Source organism: Mustela nivalis (genome assembly GCF_964662115.1).
Source record: "Mustela nivalis genome assembly, contig: HAP1_SCAFFOLD_2760, whole genome shotgun sequence".
Taxonomy (NCBI): domain Eukaryota; kingdom Metazoa; phylum Chordata; class Mammalia; order Carnivora; family Mustelidae; genus Mustela; species Mustela nivalis.
The window spans coordinates 1-24,770 of NW_028133905.1; the positions used below are offsets into that span (position 1 = coordinate 1).

Consider the following 24,770-nt stretch of genomic DNA (forward strand, 5'->3'; position numbering starts at 1 on the left):
AGCAGGCTGCCTGCTGAGCAGAGAGCCCAATGCTGGGCTCCATCCCAGGATCCTGGGATCATGACCCAAGCCAAAGGCAGAGGCTTTAACCCGCTGAGCCACCCAGGTGCTCCCGATTTCTTCTTTCTTAAGACCACTTTGGCTATCTGAGGTCTTTTGTGGTTCTACACAAATTTTAGGATTGTTCTATTTCTGTGAAAAATGCCACTAGAATATTGATAGGAATTGTCCTGAAATCTGTAGATTGCTTTGGGTAACATGGACATTTTACTCATTCTTCCAACCCATGAGCACAAAGTATCTTTCCTTTTTTGTGTGTGTCTTCTTCAATTACTTTCATCGATGACTTCAAGTTTTCAGTATACAGGTCTTTCAGCTCCTGGCTTAATTTATTCCTACGTTTTTTATTCTACTTGATGCTAGTGTAAATGAAATCGTTTCCTTAATTTATTTTTCTGATAGATTGCTGTTAGTGTATAGAAGTGCAACATATTTTTACATATTGGTTTTGTATTCTATAACTTCACTGAATTAATTTACTAGTTCTAACATTTTTTTGGTGGTCTTTAGGGTTTTCTACATGTAAAGCTTCTTCACATTTTTAACTACTTTAAATTGCTTTAATATTTACTAAAGTCTAATGCCACAGGAGCAGTCTTTTTTAAAAAAGGCTCTCATCTGAAAAATGGGGATACCACGTGCTTCTCTTCTGGACACTTCTCTTTTGGATTCATAAAATAGAATCTTCAATGCTTCTAGGTTTTATGAAAGATGCAAAATGAATATTCAAAATTGTTGTCTTATTTAATTTTGTTTAAAAAAAACAAAAAGCTGGGGTGCCGGGTGGCTCAGTGGGTTAAAGCTTCTGCCTTCAGCTCGGGTCATGATCCCAGGATCCTGGGATTGAGCCCTGCATCCCTGCATTGGGCTCTCTGCTCAGCAGGGAGCCTGCTTCCTCCTCTGTCTCTCTGCCTACTTGTGATCTCTGTCTGTCCAATAAATAAATAACATCTTTAAAAAAAAACAACAAAAAAACCCAAAAAGCCATGACCCAACAAACTCCAACCCCTCCTAAGAATGGTTACACAAGTATGGATTTAATTTTTTTTTTTTAAGATTTTATTTATTTGACAGACAGAGATCACAAGTAGGCAGAGAGGCAGGCAGAGAGAGAAGGGGAAGCAGGCTTCCTGCTGAGCAGAGAGCCCAATGCGGGACTCAATCCCAGGACCCTGGGATCGTGACCTGAGCCGAAAGCAGAGGCTTTAACGCACTGAGCCACCCAGGTGCCCTGGATTTAAGTTCTTAATTTGGGTTCTCAGACCATCACTGGTAGAAAATGGTAATAATGGAAAACTGAGAGCTACTATGAGTATTTTTTAAATGGACCCTATTTACCAGAAGTAAGTCTGCAAATGTTAAACCAATGTTTCTTTGCATTTGACTGGAATTATGTTAATCTATGTGTCATATATATTTTGGCTTATAAACTCTCAACAGTGATATATATGATTAAGAAGAGTATAAAATTATGTGATGGTTTGTATATTCCATATCTTAAAGTAAACAGTCGGTGGGGGCAGGGGTATTAATAGATGTCTTTGGTGGGTAAAAGGTTGGAAACTTTTTTAATGTACTTTATGTTAAGTCCCTAACTGGAGAAGCTCTGGAAACTTCTTGCTTCAAAAATCTTTTTTTGGATAAGCACAGAGCAAAATTAACTAGAAACAGCTAACTGCATGCATGTTGACTGAACTCCTGAGACCTCTTAAATGCCAAAACAATTTATTATTTAACAATGAGGTTGTCAAACTATACCTAGTTGTCGAAAGAGGGCGTTCTATATGGACAGAACAGTGTTTGCCCTAACAATGACCATTCATCGCCGCCTTCTCCTCCTTCTAAGTTCGACACAGGTTCCAGTTTTAAGCATTCCAATATTTATTTTTCAATTACTTCCTAAGTAGTTATTTAGCTTATAATTTTCATTTTTATTTACGTTTTTCCTTTCTGAACTCATTCTGACTGCTACATCCATTTTCTTTTCAGCTTGCTATATATCTTACTTTGGGGAACATCTGGAATGAGAATCTGAGTATATAATCTATCAAGTGAATTTAATAAGACAGAGTTAAAGCTGTCCCAGAAAGAACTGGTAACTGTGCCAATGTTATATTATTCCCTACTGATATCACCTACAAAAGGTACTACAATACAAGGGTCTAAGGAAAATTTATCAACGTAATATATGCCAGCAGAAAAGAGTACTTGGTTGGCTGAATGATTCAACAATTCTTCATCTATTAATGTTATGCTATTCTTAACCCCCTATACATTTTAAAACATCCAAATCTTTATTCAGCTTGAAGGATGAGATGAGCAGTGACTCTCCACACACACATAATGGTCAATTAAACACACAGGAAATCACCTTCCAATAAAAGGAAATTTTTACAGTAAAATTACCTGGTTTCTTAGGGTGTGATGCCGGAGTAGGGTGCATCTTAGCATCTCTGGAAAATCCATCCAAGTTTCCTTTTATGGCTTCCAAAGCATCATCTCTACTCTTCTCACCTGTCTAAGAGACAACAGATATACGCATATATCTTCACTTATGGCTCATTTCATCCTAGATCCTCCCAAACTGAAAGTACAGATATTTGTCTGTTTTCAATATTTTTACCACAGACTTCTGATAGGGAATTCTGCAAGTCAGAAAAACACTGACAAGTGTGTAAGTATACAAATGCATAAAAAGACAAATCTATAAAACACAAAAATATTAAAGGGTTCATTTATAAATACTTCAGGACACAAATGATATTAAGTATCCTATATTAATATTAAAATCAATTATTAATCTTCCCAAGAAAAGATCACGAACATTCCAGTGGTAGTAAAAAAGACCTGAGATGATGATGGTTGATATCCCATTCCGTTCAATAATAGTGTCTTACAGGAAAAGAAGAATTCTCACTTTTAGACCCAAATGAATCAGCCATAGCTTCAGCTTGGGCTGGTGCCCAGGTGACAGAATCCCCTGAATGAGTGAGAGGCACACACAGGGCAAAGGCGGGCTGCGGTGGTGGAATAGATTACCTTCGGTTTCACACTACTCAGAAGTCTGAGCTTCTGCTTCTGCTCTTCAAACTGGCGTCTTTTCCTTTCTTCTTCTAAGAGCTTCTGTTGCTGTTCAAATCGTTTTCTGAAGGAAAAACAATCTAGTAAAGAACTAGCTTCAGAGATTAGCAACTGTGTTATAGTCATACTTCTAACAGTTTCAGCAAGATCACCTTATACTTCTAGAATGAAAACCCTCACTGCTAATTATATCTGATTTTCTTAAGACAATACTATTTCCCCATTAATTTTGAAATATACAAAATGAGTCCAAAAAATGATTTACCTAAGTTACAGATATGAATTTATTTCTTGTCTAATTTGCAAAAGAAAGGGACAATTTTTTGCATTCAAAAATAACCTCAAAAAACAGCCAGGGAGGTAGACAAAAAAGAAACTCTGACTTGGGAAGGCAGTGTTGTACAGGAGAAAGAGCAATGCTTGGGGCATCAGGAGGCCTACATTGGGTCTAGGCTTTGCTAGTAACTATGTGATGGGGGCTAACAAGAAACTGCATCCTCTGAACTGTATTTTCCCTAAATGTAAAATTATAGGGTTGAATTAGAGGATCCATAAGGTTTGTTCTTAAAACTTATATATAAAAATGTATTGCAAGTATCTTAAATGCGACATGACTGTACTGGTTTCAAATCTGCATTAAAGAACTGTTCTTAAAATAGCAGCTATCATGCATCTTTATGCTTGATTCCTGAGGTCTCTTACTGTTGCTCTTCAGCAAACTGCTTCTGCATGTCTGGAGTGTACTGTGGGCCTGGAGGACGCATTCCCAGGAAAGGCGTTTGTCCCAGGTAAGGCATCCCTGCTGCTGGCATTGGGCCCATTGGTATTCCTGCCTGAAAGAAACAAAGGCTTGAAAAACACAATTCCTCCTTTTTTTTTTTTTAAGATTTTATTTATTTATTTGTCAGAGAGAGAGAGAGCGAGAGTGAGCACAGGCAGACAGAGTGGCAGGCAGAGTCAGAGGGAGAAGCAGGCTCCCTGCGGAGCAAGGAGCCCGATATGGGACTCGATCCCAGGATGCTGGGATCATGACCTGAGACTGCTTAACCAACTGAGCCACCCAGGCGTCCCCACAATTCCTCCTTTTAATTATTACACAGGAAAACAATGACTTCCATAAATTCTTACCTAGTGTTTTTATTAATGAACCATATGATTTTCTTTTAAATAATAGTCAAAAAGCACAGGCTAAAAATGGAAAGCTCCCCTTACTATCTCATCCCTTTCATTTCCTTGTTTCAGAGGTGCCCAATGCTAACAGTCTGAGGGCGTGTGTGCTTGGAAGCCCACGGGTATATTCTGGTCAGTTCACTAACCCATATTCTTTGAGAAGCGGTATCATATCTTACATGTCTTTGTATTTCCAGCAACAGAGCTTGCCATATGGTAGTTATTCCAAAGATGAGATTAAACATGCTTTCCCAGTAAGTATGATAGGATAATAAATATTTTGATGTTTATTATGACAGGCCTGATAGTCAAACTTCCACAGAAAACAAAATATATTCAATCAGCAATAAGTGATATAGCAATACCACAGTATAAAGTTTATTCAAGCATGCAGTAGTAAGAATAGTATTACACAATAGCTAGTCACAAAATCTAATGTTAATAATGATTATGAAGACACTGATAATGATGAAAATGGCTTATTTTACACTGAGTGGAAATTCTACTTCTCAGCCTTCTCCCTGACAGGCTTCCCTTCTCTTCCCTAATGGAAATCTGGCTGTCTCTGGAAGTGCTCTCCTTTGGAGACTACTGCTTCTCTTCCACATTTCCTGTAACTAAGGGAAATATTCCTCCTTGCTTCTTCTAAACCTTTTATCCTCTCTTCCTTCAAAAACCAAAATACATGCATCTAACTACTTTAGTCACCCAAATTGCCCAGTCTGTTAATTTGAGGATGGTTACTTTCAGTTATAGTGGATGAAGGATGAGTTTGTAATAATGGTTAACTCCCCGACTTACACAAACTTGGTTAATGTAAACTACCGAAATTTAAATTACTTTAAGGTTAAGATTATTTTCACACTATGGGAATTAATATAGTCAGATTTTTATCTTTACTTTTTTTAAAAAAGATTTTATTTATTTATTTGACACAGAGAGATATAATGAGAGTAGGAACATGAGCAGAGGAACTGGGAGAGGTAGAAGCAGGCTTCCTGCCAAGCAGGGAGCCCAATGCGGGGCTCCATCCCAGGACCTTGGGATCATGACCTGAGCTGAAGGCAGATGCTTAACGACTGAGCCACCCAGGTGCCCCAGAGATTCTTTACTTTTATTTTATTTTATTTTTTTAAAGATTTTATTTATTTATTTGACAGAGAGAGATCACAAGTACGCAGAGAGGCAGGCAGAGAGAGAGAGAGGAGGAAGCAGGCTCCCTGCTGAGCAGAGAGCCCGATGCGGGAGTCGATCCCAGGACCCTGAGATCATGACCTGAGCTGAAGGCAGCTGCTTTAACCCACTGAGCCACCCAGGTGCCCCGATTCTTTACTTTTAAGTAATCTCTACACCCAAGAGGCTTGAACTCAACCCTGAGATCAAAAGTCACATGCTCTGCTGACTGAGCCAGCTGGGTGCCCCATTTTTAATGGTTTTTTTTTTTTTTTTCTTAAAAGATTTTATTTATTTATTTGAGAGAGAATGAGAGAAGAGAGAGAGAGATAATGAGAGGGGGAGGGTCAGAGGGAGAAGCAGACTCCCCACCAAGCAGGGAGCCCGATGGGCGACTCGATCCTGGAACTCCAGGATCATGACCTGAGCCAAAGGCAGTCGCTTAACCAACTGAGCTGCCTGGTTTTTTTTTTTTTTTTTTTAAACAACACTAAGATCTTGATTTTAGATCAACATTTAAGATCTTGTTTTTTTATTGAAGAAATCATGTTAGGGTTTTCCTCAAAGTACTCCTTTTAGAAATTATCAAAAATATCCCCTCATTCTGAACTTTGAAAAAAGTGCACCTCATTGAAACAGTAGGGGATTGTTTTAAGGCCTAGAAATAATATAATGTGGGTAAAGCACCTAGAACACTGTGAAGCATATATGAGTAAATAGCCGTTATTATAATTATTAAAAATATACTGACAAAGTATAATTATACTGATAAAGTAATACACTCTCAAAAACAATGATGACCCCATTTTTTTTTTTTTCTGGAACAAAGTAGGATTCTGCAGGCAAAAACAGAGTCAAAGCAACTAAATAAGAAAAATGAACACTTCATAGTTATAATATATGTATCATTTTATTGTGTTCATGCCATATGCCAGCTATATAAGTAGGCACTTACATACACTATTCTCAATATATGTAAGATCCTTAGAATTAGAGATATTTCTGATAACAATCAACAAGAATACCTTAATATTAACACTTATGAAGCTCCTCATATGTCCCAGGGACTTTTCTAAGGGCTTTACATATATTAATAGACTTAATTCTTGTAACAAAATGAGGCGGAAGGTGCTACTATTATTCTCATTTTATAGATGAGGAAATTGAAGTACAAAATAGTTAACTACTTTATTTATTGTGGGTAAGTGGCAGAGCCAGTATTAGAACAAGGAAATGTCTGGTTCCAAAGTCCATGTTCTCCACCATTAGGCCATGCTGCCTCTCCAATTACCAGCTACCACAGATTCAGACTTAAAAACAATTATAATGTGTTTTGTTGTGTGTTTATTCATATGATCAGTCATATAATTGCTCAATGAAGAGTAGCAGCTTGGAAGGCTTATGAATGGTTTTAGGACCTTACAACGGGAGTTACAAATAATTCATATTGGAATTCTAACACTGTCTATTCTAAATCTTGGGTGAGGGTGGCAATGAATACTTACTTTTAGTCACGGTGTGGTTCTCTTGCTGCTAAAAATTAGCACTGTAGTCCTAGGATTACATTTATTTATTTTTTACAGATCTACTTAAGTATAATAACTAAATCAATTTCCTATTTTTTCCAGCTTTACTGGGATGTAGCTGACATAACACTGTGTAATTTTAAGGTATGCAACCTGTTGATGTGATACACTTATATACTGCAAAATAATTACCACTGCAGTATTAACTTAACACCTCCATCATGTCACATAACCACCATTTCTTTTTTTTTTTTTAAAGATTTTATTTATTTATTTGACAGACAGAGATCACAAGGAGGCAGAAAGGCAGGCAGAGAGAGAGTGGGGCGGGCAGCAGGCTCCCTGCGAAGCAGAGAGCCTGATGCGGGGCTTGATCCCAGGACCCTGAGATCATGACCTGAGCTGAAGACAGCCACGCAGGCACCCCTCATCATTTCTTTCTTGCAATGAGGAATTAAGTTCCTTTTTAAATTGACTTAGTTTGGGGGCGCCTGGGTGGTTCAGTGGGTTAAGCCACTGCCTTTGGCTCAGGTCATGATCTCAGGTCCTGGGATCGAGTCCCACATCAGGCTCTCTGCTCGGCAGGGAGCCTGCTTCCTCCTCTCTCTCTGCCTGCCTCTCTGCCTACTTGTGATCTCTGTCTGTCAAATAAATAAGTAAAATCTATAAATTGACTTAGTTTGGGGCACCTGGGTGGCTCAGTGGCTAAAGCCTCTGCCTTCAGCTCAGGTCACGATCCCAGGGTCCTGGGATCAAGCCCTACATCAGGCTCTCTGCTCAGCTGGGAGCCTGCTTCCCTCCTTCTCCCTCTGTCTGCCTCTCTGCCTATTTGTGATCTCTGTCTGTCAAATAAATAAATAAAACTATCTTTAAAAAAATTGACTTAGTTTACTCAAGCACATAAAATGCAACCCCCCTCCCAAAACCCTACTCAACTCATATAGGTCAAAAGACCAGACATTCCACAAAAATAATAAAGAATGAAACAGGGCATTTTCTTGCACATTGCCTTCCTATTTACAAAATTCTGTTCTTCAAGAAGATTCAAGCTTGCTGAATGATATTTTGTCTTTCTCCTACTACTGAAAAGTTCCTTTATACATTTATACAGTTTCTTAATTCATTCTTTTGAAATCTAGATATACCAAAAGGTTAAAAAATACTAAACTTTAGTTATATACTGGGTGGATCACATGACAAAAGAAATAACTCAGAAATCTGAGATGTATCCAAAAAACTGTTAAAAACACTAAAGATAAAGAAGTTCACTCATAGATGCAGAATACTGAAGGCTACTGAAGACTTGAGTAACTGGAGAGACAGGACAGACTAAAAAAGTAAAAATAGCAATTTCAATCAAAATCCCAACAGATTTTATGTGGAATTTCACAAGATTATCTTAAAAATTCATACTTCAAAGGAAAGAAATATGAATAGCTAAAATTCTTTAAAAGAAGATCCACACAAGCAGTTATTAAGGCTTATCTTGGGCTAGAAAAATTAGGACACTAAGATAGTTACTGATGCAGGGATAGACAGAAGGGATAAATAGAAGGGCTCATAAACTAACCCAAAGCATATAAAGAAATTGGATAGTGTAGGAGTAATCTTAGAAATCAATGAGTAAAGAATGGGCTACTGATAAGTGATTTGAAGACAACTGTCTACTCAAATGGAAAATAATAAAATTAGAACTTTAGACTCATACTGATACCAAAGATCGACTTCAGATAGGTTTAATAAGAAAATACAGGAGAAAAATCTTACGATCTCAGAGTAGGACTATATCTAGTGAGACATAAAACTCAAAACCATAAAAGAAATGATTTATCCATCTGTCTTAACTTTTACAACACAGGACGCTACCACCAAAATTAAAAGACAAACCAAAGTATAGGAGGCGATAGTGGCAACACAAATAACCACAAAGGCAAGAACCCAGAATATACAATGAACTCTCAGAAATCAATAAAACTAGAACAAACAGCAAAAAATTGGAAGCAACTTAAATGTCCATCAACCGAAGTATATATACTCATGCATTGGAATACTACACAGCAGCTATATGAACAAACTTGACTTCACTCTGTAACAGGGATAAATCTAGGGGAGAAACAATGTCCAATTAAAAAAATCAAATGCAGAAGGGCACACAATCTAGAAAATATATAATGTCCATGAATATTCAAACATGTAAAATAGTAGAAGTATAAGAATACAAACGAAAACAATAAGCACTGAATTTTTTTTTTAAGGTTTTTTTATTTGACAGACAGAAACCACAACTAGGCAGAGAGGCAGGCAGAGAGAGAGGAAGGGAAGCAGGCTTCCCGCTGAGCAGAGAGCCCAACGCAAGGCCCGATCCCAGCACCCTGGGATCCTGACCTGAGCCGAAGGCAGAGGCCCCAACCCACTGAGCCACCCAGGCGACCCCAAGCATTGAATTTTTGATAGTGATAACCATCTCTGGGGAAGTAGAAGAATGGAATTATAACTGTTTTGTTCAATTCTTTAAAAAAAATATAAGACAAATATGGTATGTTAAAATTTGATAAAAGGATATGACTATCTCATAGAAAACCCTGAGGAATCTACAAAAAAAATCCTATAATTTTTACAAAATGTACATACCCAAATCAATCATTTCTAATATATTAGCAATGAATAGGACACCGAAATACAGACACAATGCCATTTATAATTACTCAAAAGAATGAAATGCCTAGATGTAAATCTAACAAAACATTTAAAGAATTTATATGGTGAAAACTATACAATGCTGATGACAGAAATCAAAGACCTAAATAAATAGACAATATACTGCTCATATAATGCAAGAATCCACATATTAAAGATGTCAATCTCCCCCAAACTAATAAAAAAGATTTACCATAATTCCTATCAAAACTCCAAGAAGACTTTTCATAGATACAGACAACATTATCCTAAAACATGAATGGAAAGATAGAAGAACTAGAATAGCTAAAATACTTTTGAGAAGGCTTATCATATAGCCACAGAGATTTAATGAGTAATCAAAATCACCCAACAAGAAAAGTCCTGGACCTGATGGCTTTGCTGGTAAATTCTGACAAACATTAAAAAACAATAATAATAAACAACTTGATTCCATGAAAACCTTAAATATTTGTACATCAAGAAACACTATCCACAGAGAAAAAGGAGCCCACAGAATGGAAGACAATATTTGCAAATCATACATCTGATAAGGGATTAAAATCTAAAATATATAGAGAACTCTTACAATTTAACAACAAAAAACTCAATTCAAAAATTGACAACAGACCTCAATAAACATTTCTCTAAAAAAGATGTATAAATGGCCAATAACCACATGAGAAGATATTCAACATCACATTTTGGAGAAATGCAAATCAAAACTACAATGAGACACTACCTCACACCCATTAAAGCAGCTATTACCAAAAAAACAGGGGGCACCTGGCTGGCTCAATTGGTAGAGCTAGAGCATGCAACTCTTGATCTCAGGTCTTGAGTTCAAGCTCCATGTTGGGTGTACAGCCTACTTAAGAGAACAAAAGCAAAAACAACAACAAAAAAACAGAAGGAGGGTAGTTTGGGGAAGATGGCAGAGTAGGAGGATCCTGAACTCACCTCCTCCCATGGACACATTGAGAAAGGAATTACATTTATGTGACTAACTCTGAAAACAACCTGAAGACTGGCAGAATAGACCTTCCACAGCTAATTACAGAGAGAAGCCCACATCAGAAAGTGTAGGAGGGGAGCTAAATGAAATGGAGATAAGCCATATGCCTGATAAAGAGTTCAGACATGGTCAGTAATGGTCACAAAGATACTCACTGGACTTGAGAAAACAGTGGAGAATCTCAGTGAGACCATTAACAAAGAGCAAATATTAAAAAGAACCAGTCAAGGCTAAAGAATTCAATAACTAAAATTTTAAAATACACTAGGTGTAATCAACAACAGATTAGAGGAAGCAGAAGAATGGATCAGCAATCTGGAAGCCAGCTTAATGAAAGGCAACCAACCTGAGCAGCAACAACAACAAAAAGAATAATAATAAATGACAACAGGTTAAGATAACTATGCAATAGCATCAAGCATAACAATATTCATTTTATAGGGATCCCAGAAGAAGATAGAGAGAAGGAGGCAGAAAACTTATTTGAAGAAATGATAGCTGAAAACTTCCTAATCTGGGGAAGGAAAAAGACATCCAGATCCAGGAATCAGAGAGCCCCCAACAAGATAAACCCAAGGAAGTCCATATCAAGACATACAATAAATAAGAAGTGGTGATAAAGAGAGAATACTATAAGCAGCAAGAAAAAAGAAAAGCCAGCTGATAGCTTTATGGAATTTCCCTTGTACAAGGGACAGCTGATACAGTGTATCAGCTGACTTTTCAGGAGACACTGCAGGCCAGAAGGCAGTGGCATGATATATTCAAAGTGCTAAAAGGAAAAATCCTGCAAACAATACTCTACCCTGTAAGGTTATCATTCATAATAGGAGAGATAAAGAATTTCCCAAATGTACAAAAGTTAAAGGAGTTCATCACTAAACCAGCCTTATAAGAAATGTTAAAGGGAATTCTTTGGCAAGTAAAGGCCACATTCAGGAATAAGAAAATGATGAAAGGAAAAAATCTCACAGGTAAAATGCAAACATATATTAAAAGTAGTTGATTAGTTACTTATAAAACCAGCATGGAGGTTAAAGCACAAAAGCAGTAAAACCAATTATATCTATAAAAATTAGCCAAGGGATTTGCAAAATAGAAGGATGTAAAGTATGACATCATATACATAAAATATGGGAGCAGGAAGTAAAAATTTAGTGCTATTAGAATGAGTTCAAACTTAAGTGACTATCAACTTAATACAAATAATACTTAATACAAATTAAGTTCAACTTAATAGACTGCTACAGGCATAAGATATTATATATGAACCTAATGGTAATTACAAATAAAAAACCTGTAATAGATACAAAAAAATAAAGAGACAGGAATTCAAACATAATACTAAAGGAAGCCATCAAACCACAAGGAAAGACAGCAAGACAAGAAGGAATAAAAAAAAAAATGACAAAACAACCATAAAGAAGTAAGAAAATGGCAATAAGAACACGATTATCAGGGCACCTGCATGACTCAGTGGGTTAAAGCCTCTGCCATCGGCTCAGGTCATGGTCCCAGGGTCCTGGGATCAAGCCCCGAATGAGGCTCTCTGCTCAGCAGGGAGCCTGCTTCCCTTCCTCTCTCTCTGCCTCTATTTGACAGACAGAGATCACAAGTAGGCAGAGAGGCAGGCAGAGAGAGAGAGAGAAGAAAGGAGGCTCCCCAAGCAGCGGAGAGCCTGATGTGGGGCTCGATCCCAGGACTCTGGGATCATGACCTGAGCCGAAGGCAGAGGCTTTAACCCACTAAGCCACCCAGGCGCCCCCATAATTAAATGTAAATAGACTAAATGTTCAAACCAGAAGACATAGGGTGACTGAATGGATTAAAAACAAGACCCACAACCTATATGCTGCCTACAAAAGACTCTCTTTGGAGCTAAAGACACATGCAGATTGAAAGTAGTAACAGAGAGGTGCCTGGGTGGCTCAGAGGGTTAAACCACTGCCTTCAGCTCAGGTTGTGATCTCAGGGTCCTGGGACTAAGCCCCGTATTGGGCTCTCTGCTCAGCAGCTTCCCCCTCTCTGTCTGCTTGTGATCTCTCTCTCTCTGTCAAATAAATAAATTAAATCTTAAAAAAAAAAAGTTTACAGTAAGGGATATAAAAACAGTTACCATGCGGATGGAAGTGAAAAGAAAGCCAGGGTAGCAATACTTACATCAGACAAAACAGACATTAAAACCGACTCTAACAAGGGACAAAAGGACAAGAGGATATAAACATTAACAGTATCTATACACCCAACATAGGATACATACATAAAACAAACATTAACAGACATAAAGAGAAAAACTGCAGTAATACAGTAATAGTAAGACTTTAACACTCCACTTACATCAATGGAGAGATATTTGAATGACACATTAGACAAGATGGACCTAACAGATATATTCAGACCATTCCATCCCAAAACCGTGGACTACACATTCTTTTCAAGTGCACATGCAACATTCTCCAGGATGGATGACATCTTAGTCCACAAGTCTCAACAAATTAAAGAAAACTGAAATCGTATAATGCATTTTTTTCAACCATAACAGTATGAAACTAGAAATCAGCCATAAGAAAATATCTGGAAAGAACACAAATAACATGATATTAAACAATAAATGGGTCAACCAAGAAATCAAAGAGGAAAACTCAAAATACATGGAGCCAAATGAAAATGAAAACGCAATGTCCAAAATCTTTATTTATTTATTTAATTTTTAAATTATTTTTTAAAACGATTTTATTTATTTGACAGATCACAAGTAGGCAGAGAGGCAGGCAGAGAGAGAGAGAGGAGGAAGCAGACTCCCCGCTGAGCAGAGAGCCCGATGTGGGGCTCGATCCCAGGACCCTGAGACCATGACCTGAGCTGAAGGCAGAGGCTTTAACCCACTGAGCCACCCAGGCATCCCCACAATGTCCAAAATCTTTGAGATGCAGCAAAAGTTGTTCTAAGAGGGAAGATTACAGCAATACAGTCCTATCTTAGAAAAATCTCAAATAAAGAACCTAATCTTACACCTGAAGGAACTTGGGGTTAAAAAAAGCCCAATGACACAAGGTGTTGGTTCTTTGTAAAGAAAAACAAAATTGATAAACCTTTAGCCAGATGCGTCAAGAAAAAAAAGACTCAAATAAATAAAACCAGAAATGAATAAGGAGAAATAACAACAAATACCACAGAAAAACAAATGATTCTAAGAGAATACAATGAAAAATTATATACCAACAAATTGGACAACCTAGAAGAAATGGATAAATTCCCAGGAATATGTAACATTCTAAAACTGAATGAAGAAGAAACAGAAAATTTATACACAATGATTACTAGCAATGAAATTGAATCAATAATCAAGAAAATTCCCCCAAAACAAAAGTCCAGGACCAGATGCTTTCACAGATGAATTTTACCAAACATTTAAGGAAAAGTTAATGCCTAGTCTTCTCAAAAAACAGAGCAGGAGTAAAAGCTTCCAAATTCATTCCACAAGGCCATCATACCCTGATACCAAAACTAGACAGACACTACAAAAAAAGAAAACTATAGGCCAAAATCTCCGAGATACATAGACATAAAAAATCCTCAACAAAATATTAGCAAATCAAATCCTACTATACATTAAAAAAATCATTCACCATGGTCAAGTGGGATTTATTTCAGGGATGCAAGAGTGGGTGGCTCAATATTTGCAATCAGCATTGATAAATCACATTAACAAGAGAAAGGACTGTGTAATAATTTCGGTGGATATGGACAAATCATTTGACAAAATACAATATCCATTCATGATTAAAAACTCAACCAAATGGGTTTAGAGGGAACATACCTCAATACAGTAAAATCCATATATAAAAAACCCACAACTAACATACTCAATAGTGAAAAATTGAGAGCTTTTCCTCTAACACTAGGAACAAGACAAGGACATCCATTCTCACCACTTTTTTCAACATTTCAACATTCCATGTACTGTAAGTCTCAGACACAGCCATCAGACAAGAAAAAGAAATAAAAAGCATCCTAAATGATAAGGAAGAAGTAAAACTGTCTGTATTTGCAGATGACATGATACTATAAATAGAAAACCCTAAAGATTTTATCAAAAGACTGTCAGAATTGACAAATGAATCAGTAAAGTTTCAGGATACAAAATTAATATACAGAACTCTGTTGCATTTCTATACACTAGTAATGGAAGTAGCAGAAACAGAGATTAAGAAAACAATCCCATTTATAATTACACCAAAAGTCATAGAATACCTAGGAATAAACTTAACGATGGAGTCAGAAGACCTATACTCTGAAAACTATAAGATATTGATGAAGGGGACTGAAGATGACACAAACAAATGGAAAGACAGCTCACGAACTGGAAGAATATTGTTAAAATACTCATACTACCCAAAGCAACCTACATATTCAATGTAATCCCTATCAAAATACCAACAACATTTTTCACAGAACTAGAACAAATAATACTAAAATTTGTATGGAACCACAAAAGAGCTTGAATAGCCAAAGCAATCTTCAGAAAGCTGGTGGTATACAACCCCATATTTCAAGATATACTACAAAGCTGTAGTAATCAAAACAATATGGTACTGGGGCATCTGGGTGGCTCAGTGGGTTTAATGTTTGCCTTCTGCTCAGGTCATGATCTCAGGGTCCTGGGATTGAGCCTGGCATTGGGCTCCAAGATCAGTGGGGAGTCTGCTTCTTCCTCTTCCTCTGCCCCTCCCCCTGCTCATGCTCTCTTTCTCTTTAATAAGTAAATAAATAAAAATCTAAAACAACAACAGCAGCAACAATAATAATAATATGGTACTGGCACAAAACTAGATCAATGGAACAGGACAGAGAGCCTAGAAATAAATCCATGCAAATATGGTCAATTAACCTACAATAAAAAGACAAGAACATACAATGGGGGAGAAAACAGCCTCTTTAACTAATGGTGCTAGGATAACTGGACAACTACATGCAAAATAATGAAACTGGGCCACTTTCTCACACTTTACACAAAAATAAACTCAAAATGGATTAAAGACCTAAATGTGAGACCTGAAATTATAAAACTCCCAGAAGAAAACACAGGCTGTAATTTGACACTGGCCATAGAAATATTTTTCTAGATATGTCGCCTCAGACAAGGGAAGCAAAAGCAAAATTAAACTATTGGGACTACACCAAAATAAAAAGCTCCTGCACAGCAAAGGAAATCATCAACAAAATGAAAAGGCAACCTACTGAATGGGAGAACGTATTTGCAAATAATATCTGACAAGGGGTTAATATCCAAAATAATTCAGTATCTATTCAGTATATATAATGCAACAGCAAAGCACAAACAAGGCGATTAAAAATGGGACCTGAATAGACATTTTTTCAAGGAAGACATCAGATGGCCAATGACACATGAAAAGATGCTCAACATCACTCATCATCAGAGAAATGGAAATCAATTATTACAATGATATCACCTTACACTGGTCAGAATGACTAAAATCAAAAACTCAGAAATAACAAGTGTTGGTGAGGATGTAGAGAGAAAGGAACCCCCATGCATCTTTGGTGGAATTAAAATTGCTACAGTTACTGTGGAAAACAGTATAGAGGTTCCTCAAAAAATTAAAAATAGAATTCCATTATGTAGAATTCCACTACTCGGTATTTACCCAAAGAAAATGAAAACATGGGGCACCTGGGTGGTTCAGTCAGTTAAGTGTCTGCCTTTGGCTCAGGTCAGCATCCTGGGGTCCTGAGATCAAGATCCGCATCAGGCCCCCTGCTCAGCAGGGAGTCTGCTTCTCCCTCTCCCTCGGCCCCCAACTTGTGCCCATGTTGTCTCTCTCGCGGTGTCTCTCAAATAAATAAATAAAATCTTTAACAACAAAAAAAGGAAAATAAAAACACTATGCACCCCTATGTTTATTGCTGCATTATTTATAATAGCCAAGATATGGCAGCAAACCAAGTGTCTATCCAAAGATGAATGTACTCCATATATATATATACACACACACCCCTACACACACATAATGGAATATGACTCAGCCATAAAAAAGAATGAGATCTTGCCATCTGCCATGACACAGATGGACCCTAGAGAGTATAATGTATAAGTGTATAATGTATAATGTATAAGTACATATAATACTCATTATACTTATAATTATACTTATTAATATATATATATAATGTATAAGTACAATGCTAAGTGAAATAAGTCACTCAGAGAAAGACAAATACTGTATGATTTCACCCATATGTGGAATTTAAGAAACGAAATAAGGGAACAACTGAAAAAAAAAAAAGAGAGAGAGAGAAAGAGATAGAAAAACCGAAAAACAGACTCTTAAGAGATCTAGCATGTGCGGATGGAGGTGGATGAAAAAAAAGGGGACCAAGAGTATACTTATCAGGGCAATTGGGTGGCTCAGTCATCAAGCTCAGGTCATGATCCCTACATTCTGGGATCCAGCTGGAATAGGGCTCCCTGCTCAGCAGGGAGCCTGCTTCCTCCCCCTCCCTCTACCTGCTGCTCTGCCTACCTGCATGTGCTCTCTCAAATAATAAATAAAATCTTTAAAAACAAAAAAAAAAGGAAAGAGTACAGTTATCTTGGTAAGGACTGGGTAATGTATACAATTGGTTAAACACTATATTGCACACCTAAAACTAATATAACACTGTGTGTTAACTATACTTCAATAAACAACAACACTGCATTCTACGGTAGATTCTTTCCAGCTCTTTTGTGTCTTTACTCTAAGATACACATCCCTAGTATATTCTTCCTGGTATATTCTTCCCCTACTGCTGTTTGTTTTGGACACATTACTTAGGTGAGTAGAAGTAACTAATAAATGCCACTTCTGAGAGGAAGCTCTAAACATTGTAACAGGGTCTGGCCATCTCTTTTCCTATGTCAGGGATCTGGGATATCCTAGGATCTCAGGGTCTCAGGATAAAGAGAACATGGATTGGAGTCACAGCCAGACCACAAAGGACACCCATCACAAATGAAAAATAAACCGTTTTCTTTCCTTTTTTTTTTAAAGATTTTTTTTTTTTTTTTTTAATTTGCCAGAGACAGAGAGAGAGAGAGAGTACACACAAGCAGGCAGAGAGGCAGGCAGAGGCAGCGAGAGAAGCAGGCTCCCAGCCGAGCAAGGAGCCCGATGCGGGACTCGATCCCAGGACCCTGGGATCACGACCCAAGCCGAAGGCAGCTGCCCAACCAACTGAGTCATCCAGGCATCCCAATAAACTGTTTTCTTAAGGCAGAGATTTGGGGATTGCTGCTTACGTAACATAACCTAGCAAAAGCTGAGTAACATGGATTTAAAACCTACAAAAGCTCAATTTAGTCCCATTTCTTTTACTGGAGAGGAATGAAGAATGATTCCAGAAGTTCTCTCCAATCTTTACATACAGAACAAAAGCTTTATTTGCTTATATAACTTCAACACGACAATAGTTTCAACTTAAATTCTGATCATAAATGCTGACTATTACTTATTTATAAATTATATGCATTTTTGCAAATACAATGTGTTACTGTACTAATATACCGTATACATAATTAAACACAGTCATAGAAAATTTTAAATAATTGGCAAAAACAAAATATAGGCCATTATAATACTTATTAAGAGTAAGTAAACTTTTTTGGTTCTGGCTTATTTGTGAAGGAATACATTTATTTTAAGGATTTATTCATTTATTCTAAAGAGCCAGTGCAGGGGGTGGAGCAGAGGGGGAGAAAGAATCTTAAGCACACTCCATGTTGAACATGGAGCTCAATACAGGGCTTGATTCCATGACTCTGAGATCACAACCTCAGCAGAAACCGAGTTGGACACTTAACCAACTGTGACACCAAGGTGCCCCCAATATGTTTATTAAAAAAAAAAATACTGTAACACTTTGGATTCAGCCATTCAAAGACCTGACTCCTGGATTCAGTTTATTTGGCTACTTGGTTTAAATGGATATCGTAGCTAGAGAAGATAATTTACAAAGAGAGATCCAAAATGGAAGAAGCCCATCTTATCTTAGTGCTTACTAAATCCTGATATTATTAATTTCATTCACCAATTCTAAAAGTAAAATGTAACATTATTTGCTTTAATCAGTCAACATCTCACCTGCTCTCACTCATCAGCCCTCTAATAATTCTCCTTCTATCTACTTTTGCCCTCCTCTCTCCCTCCAATCCTTCTCTAGTCTGTAGTCAGGATGACCTTTCTGAAATACAAATCTGACTATATCACTCCACTGCTTTAAACTATTCAATTGAGAGCGAATTCAATGTAGAATTTGTATAAAACAGACTTACTCTGTTTAGGTTCAAATTCTGGCTTCCGATGCTCTGTGAGCAACTTCACAAACCTGTAGATTCCTTCTCAGAAAAATGGAGATGCCACCTCTTTAAAAAATTATGAGGATTAAATAATTCAATATAAAGAAGGCTCTAAGTCTTCCAAACAATAACACTGCTCCTTTTCATGAGAACAATGTTATTTCTAACAATACTTCTTCATGGCATCAGGTCCCTGAACTTTCTAAGATGTCATTCTAAAATTCTTCTAAGCCAGTAATTAAATAAAGTAGGCACCAGATTTTCCTTACATGACTTATCTTGTTTTCTCCCCCAACTCCTATGAACATATCTTTATTTTATTTTGAAGGAAGCCACCTGAGATGCAGACATTTATTTCCAAATAGAACATTAAGCTCCTAGCATGTAAATAGTATGTAACACAAAACAACAAATAATAACTTTGTAAACAATTGGTTAAAGAGGCAAGTACCTGCATGGCAATTGGTCCTTGGGACATTTGAGAACTATAATTCATTCCTATCATGCCTTGCATATTGGGCTGCATGACAGAGACCATAGGAAATCCTTGCTGCTGCATCGGCATCAGTCCTGCTGAAAAACAAAGGTGTCATTAAAGTCAATTTATCTATCTATTTATTTATTTAAGATTTTATTTATTTATTTGTCAGACAGAGATCACAAGTAGGCAGAAGAGGCAGGCAGAAAGAGAGGAGGAAGCAGGCTCTCTGCTCAGCAGAGAGCCTGACGCAGGGCTCCATCCCAGGACCCTGGGATCATGACCTGAGCTGAAGGCAGAGGTCTTAACCCACTGACCCACCCTGGCGCCCCAATGTATTTATTTTTTACTTAAAAACTTTTTTTTTTTTTTTTTTTTGAGGAAGAGTGTACGCATGCACATGCTCTTGGCAGGGGCAGAGGGAGAGAGAGAATCCCAAGTGGGCTCCACACACAGGGCAAAGCCCAACACGGAGCTTGATAAAATGAGCCCAAGATCACAACCTGAGCTGTAATCAAGAATCAGATGCTTAAACAACTGAGCCACCCAGGTGCCAATAAAGTTAATGTATCTTAAAGTTTATTTTCTTAAAACCGTAAGTACATGAAGGACTTGTTACTTGGGAGGTAGCACAGTTTAGTGGAAAAAGCACAGGCTATGGCGTGAGACAGACTTGAGTACAAACTCCAGTTCCATCACTTACTTAGCTATGCAATCTTGGGCAAGTTGTAAAACTTCATCTGTAAAGTGAAGATAATAACCTTTTTACAGAATTTTTGTGCATACTTAAAAAATGGACAGGATGGCCTAATTGTGGTATTTGGCCTTCAGGAAGGACCCCAGCAATTTCTGCGTTTTGGTACTCATTCCCTTGTCATTTCTCCCATACTGAATAGGGCTGACCAGTACAACCAACAGAATATAGTTAAATGAGTATGTGTAACTTCCAAGGCTGGTTTCTTCTTTTTTTTTTTTTAAGATTTTATTTATTTATTTGAGAGAGAGAGAGGGAGAGAGATCACAGGTAGGCAGAGAGACAAGCAGAGAAAGAGGAGGAAGAAGGCTCCCCCCTGAGCAGAGAGCCTGATGAGGGGCTCAATCCCAGGACCCTGAGACTATGACCGGAGCCGAAGGCAGAGGCTTAACCCTCTGAGCCACCCAGGCACTCCCCAAGGCTGGTTCTTAAAAGCCACCGCAGCTTCCTCCTTGCTCTCTTCCATCACTTGCTCTGGGGAAAGCTACTGCCACATCATAAGAATACTCAAGTAGTCCTATAAAGAATCCATGTGGCATGGAACTGAAACCTCTTGCCAAAAGGCAGCACGAACTTGTCATCTACATGAGCAAGCATCTTGGAGATCACCCAGCCCTAACAGACTTTAAGATGCCTGCAGACGTGGTTGACATCTTCACTGCAATCTCTCTGGTCTGGAGCCAAAACCACCCAGTGAAGCCATTCCCAGATATCTGATTCATGGATACAATGTGAAATAATAAAATTTGTATTTTTAAAGTTTTGGGGTATTTTTTTATGCAGCAGCATATAACTATACAATAACATATATACTAATAGCACGAATTGTGGATGCCAATGAGAAATGTCACTTAGTACCTTTGGGACTTGCTTAACTTCGTGCCTCAGTTTCCTATCTGGAAAGCTGTTTAACACCTAACACTCTTAAAGAAATGATATTCCTCTTCTCTTTCCTTACATGAATAGTTAATATAACATTTGCCACAAAATAACCATCAGAATGAAAAGTATATAATTTAATAAATAATACTGAATGCTAAACTGAATGCTATACTAAGATATAGTATATTTTAGGCACAGATCTAGAGAGTTGGTATACAAATGTGAACAAAACAAAATCCCTACATGGCCCGAATACAAATTTCAATCTAATTTTGCACTTTGTTACATTTATGCTTGTTCTACTACAAGGAGCTTTTAATCAAATTTTGATTTTAAAAAATTAAAAGTCCAGTAAAGTATACTGCTTTACCTTGTGAGTTCTAGGAACCTTAAAGGTTATTTAAACACAATTTAATCTCATAAGCATGAACATCCATATTTACAAGTACATTAGAAGTAGCATTCACTTATTCATTCAATCACTTAATCAAAGATTTGAGGGCCGAATCCTCATCAGGCACCATTCTAGGACAAACCAGGTCCTTACCCTCATGGAACTTACATGTTTTCCCTCTTGCCCCTTTGCACCTAAAGCTTTGTTCATCTGGATTAGTTTTATTTAATTTTTCAGTGGGTAACTCAGGCATCTGATACAACATCTAAAGGCATGAGAGTATGCACAGTGAAAACTCTCGTCTCTCTCTTGTCTCCTGTTCAACTACTACTCATGATCTTGTGGCTACTCTTGCTGTCAGCTTCTTGTATATGCTTTCAGTTAATCTATGCATAATTTAAAGGCTTCTAATGATCAAAAAGTCCACGCTAACATACTTTGTAAAAAGAAAAAAAATATCAAAAGCAATTCCAAATTCCAGAAGAAAAAATACTAGGCAAGCTTTTGGGCTCTCTTCTTGCTCCATATGAAGATTTTTACTTGAAAGTTTTACAAAAATGCAAAATCTTGAGCCACAATAATGAATAACTCTGTAACACCCTCCTAAAGAACAAAAGCTCTCAAACCACTCGCTCTAAATCTGGGACACATCTAATTACAGATAGCTTAAATAATGCATAAATGTCAGCACAATGAAAATAATACAACTGACCCTTGGAAAAATTTATCTGAAACTCAACCTCCATCATTGATTCCGACTGGAGACAAAGTCAGTATGAGCCACTGACCACCTGCTACTGAGCCGCTCTTTATCTTTCATTCTATTGGTGACCTGGGAGTCTCTGTTTCTTTAGCAATTCTACCATAAGCAATCAACACTGGCTTTGTGAGAAGGGACGGTTGTTAGAAGCAGACTGGTATGTGTTTGGGGTACAATGAAGAGGGTGTGAGCAGAAAGAAGAGAAAGGCAGACATATTCTTTCTTCAGTGCTATGTCCCAGTGGCACAGCTGCATGAATCAAGATTGTATCCCTTTACTACAGTTGCCCTAAAGATACAGCTAGAATTGATACTGGTAGGCCCTTGTCTGAAACAGAGAGAAGGGATATACCCAGTAAAGAAACTGAAAAGAATAAAACTGAGACTTAAGAAATAATTTATACTGGGGAGTCTGGGTAACTCAGTGGGTTAAAGCCTCTGCCTTTGACTCAGGTCATGGTCTGAGGGTCCTGGGATGGAGCCCCGCATCGGGCTGTCTGTTCAGCAGGGAGACTGCTTCCTCCTCTCTCTCTGCCTACTTGTGATCTCTCTCTCTCTGTCAAATAAACAAATAAAATCTTAAAAAAAAAAAGAAAAGAATTTATACTGCACCAGAACATATGATTTCTTACAAACATAAGACCAAATTCATATAGAGAAAACATGGTAATATAAAATAATTAAAGGGGTTCATTTAGTCATTCAACAAACACCCACAGAAACCCTATAATCTTCTATCAGTATGTTGGGAGCTGCAGATACCGATGAGCATAAGGCAGACAAAGCTTCTGCCCTATGAGGCTAACAATCTAGAATTACACAATTTTTTTTTAAAAAAGATTTTATTTATTTGACAGACAGAGATGACAAGTGGGCAGAGAGGCAGGCAGAGAGAGAGGAGGAAGCAGGTTCCCTGCTGAGCAGAGAGCCTGATCTGGGGCTCAATCCCAGGACCCTGGGATCATGAGCTGAGCCGAAGGCAGAGGCTTTAACCCACTGAGCCACCCAGGTGCCCCTACAATTACACAATTTTTGAGCAAAAAAAATTTTTTTTTGTATTTTGGGGTAATTTTTGAGAAATTTTAAGAATAGCAAATATATATATATATATATATTTTTTTCAAAACTAGGAAAATTTTACTCTATTTGGCAGCAACAAGACTTTTTTATCCACTTTATTCCCAAGTTCAGAAACATGACAGTGCAAAGTTTAAAACTTCAGCTTTCACATACCTTGAGGGGGTCTCATTCCACCTGCAACTGGAAACATGAAGCTGAAAACAGAAGAAAAATATCAGGATTTTAACATGTACAAGGATTTCAAATAAAACGTAATTTTTTAAATAAACAAAAGAAATGTAAACAGGGTCCTGACATTTGTTCTATAATAGATAGTATCAACACAGAATGAACATCTGTAAGACACATGCATGCACAGGGAGAATATTTTTGAACTAGAAAACAGAAGACCTTGAAACTGGTCCCAGTCCTGTCATTGTGTGGCTTCTCTAGATTCCAATTTCTGCATCCATAATATGGGAAGGCTAGATTAGATTCAATTCAGCGAACATTTATTGAGTACCTCCTACATGGAGGAATTGAATCAGCTTACGGTCTTGTTGAAGACATGCTTGTAGGCGACTAACTCTAATGTCAGAGAGAACATGCTAAGTGCTGGGAGAAGTTCAAAATACTAACAGAGATGAAAAGAAAAACATTAATTTGATAGAAAAAGATTAATTTATTATCAAATTGGTACAACATTTAAAGGCATGAAAGTATGCACAGTGAAAACTCTTGTCTCTAATTTGTTACCAAATTCATCTTTTTCTATCAAATTAATCTTTTTCCTTCCAGAAGGAAGGTAATAGCTCAGGGAGTTTTGTGAAGGCATCTTTTAAGCTGAACCTCAGAGAGCCTTTCAAAGTCACACTGCAATTTGAGAAAAAGCTGAGGGCAGAGCTGTCTAGAGAGATTTAAGGTTGACTATAAGATACAGAATTAGAGAAGCAGACTATGGAGGACCTTTTATTTTCCTTTGAATACTATATGAAGGCAGAGATCATTAACTGTGATAAAATACACATCCCCAAATTTTACCACTTTCACCACTTTTAAGTGTACAGTTTGTAGCATTAAGTTCACTATCGATGTTGTATAACTATCACCATTATCCATTTCTAAAACTTTTTTATCATCTCTAATAAAGACTCTATACCCATTAAAGAATAAGTCCCCATCATTCCTTCCCCCAACCCTTGGTGGTCACTACTTTTTGTCTTGAATTTGCCTATTTCTAGCTACCTTAGATTAAGTAGAATCATAGGATACTTGTCCATTTCTTTTTTTTTTTTTCCAGAATTTTACTTATTTATTGGATAGAGAAGGAGAGAGAGACAGCGAGAGAGGGAACACAAATGGGGAGTGGGAGAGGGAGAAGCAG

The 24,770-nt window shown here is 37.4% G+C and overlaps 1 protein-coding gene across 2 annotated transcripts in view; it reads right to left on the reverse strand.

The window, feature by feature from the left end:
• Window positions 1-1,582: 1,582 nt before the first annotated feature.
• LOC309858550 (synergin gamma-like) overlaps window positions 1,583-24,770 on the reverse strand; it is a 29,808-nt gene continuing 6,620 nt past the window's right edge. Inside the window, exons 2-6 of one of the 2 annotated variants that reach the window (XM_082751257.1) lie at window positions 23,561-23,601; window positions 19,512-19,633; window positions 3,844-3,974; window positions 3,100-3,205; window positions 1,583-2,578 (exon numbers count right to left, since the gene is read on the reverse strand). In XM_082751257.1, coding sequence (XP_082607383.1) covers window positions 2,408-2,578; window positions 3,100-3,205; window positions 3,844-3,974; window positions 19,512-19,633; window positions 23,561-23,601 — 571 coding nt within the window. In that variant the 3' untranslated portion in view covers window positions 1,583-2,407. The remainder of the gene's footprint in view (window positions 2,579-3,099; window positions 3,206-3,843; window positions 3,975-19,511; window positions 19,634-23,560; window positions 23,602-24,770) is intronic. The other variant, XM_082751258.1, reaches the window with a different exon arrangement.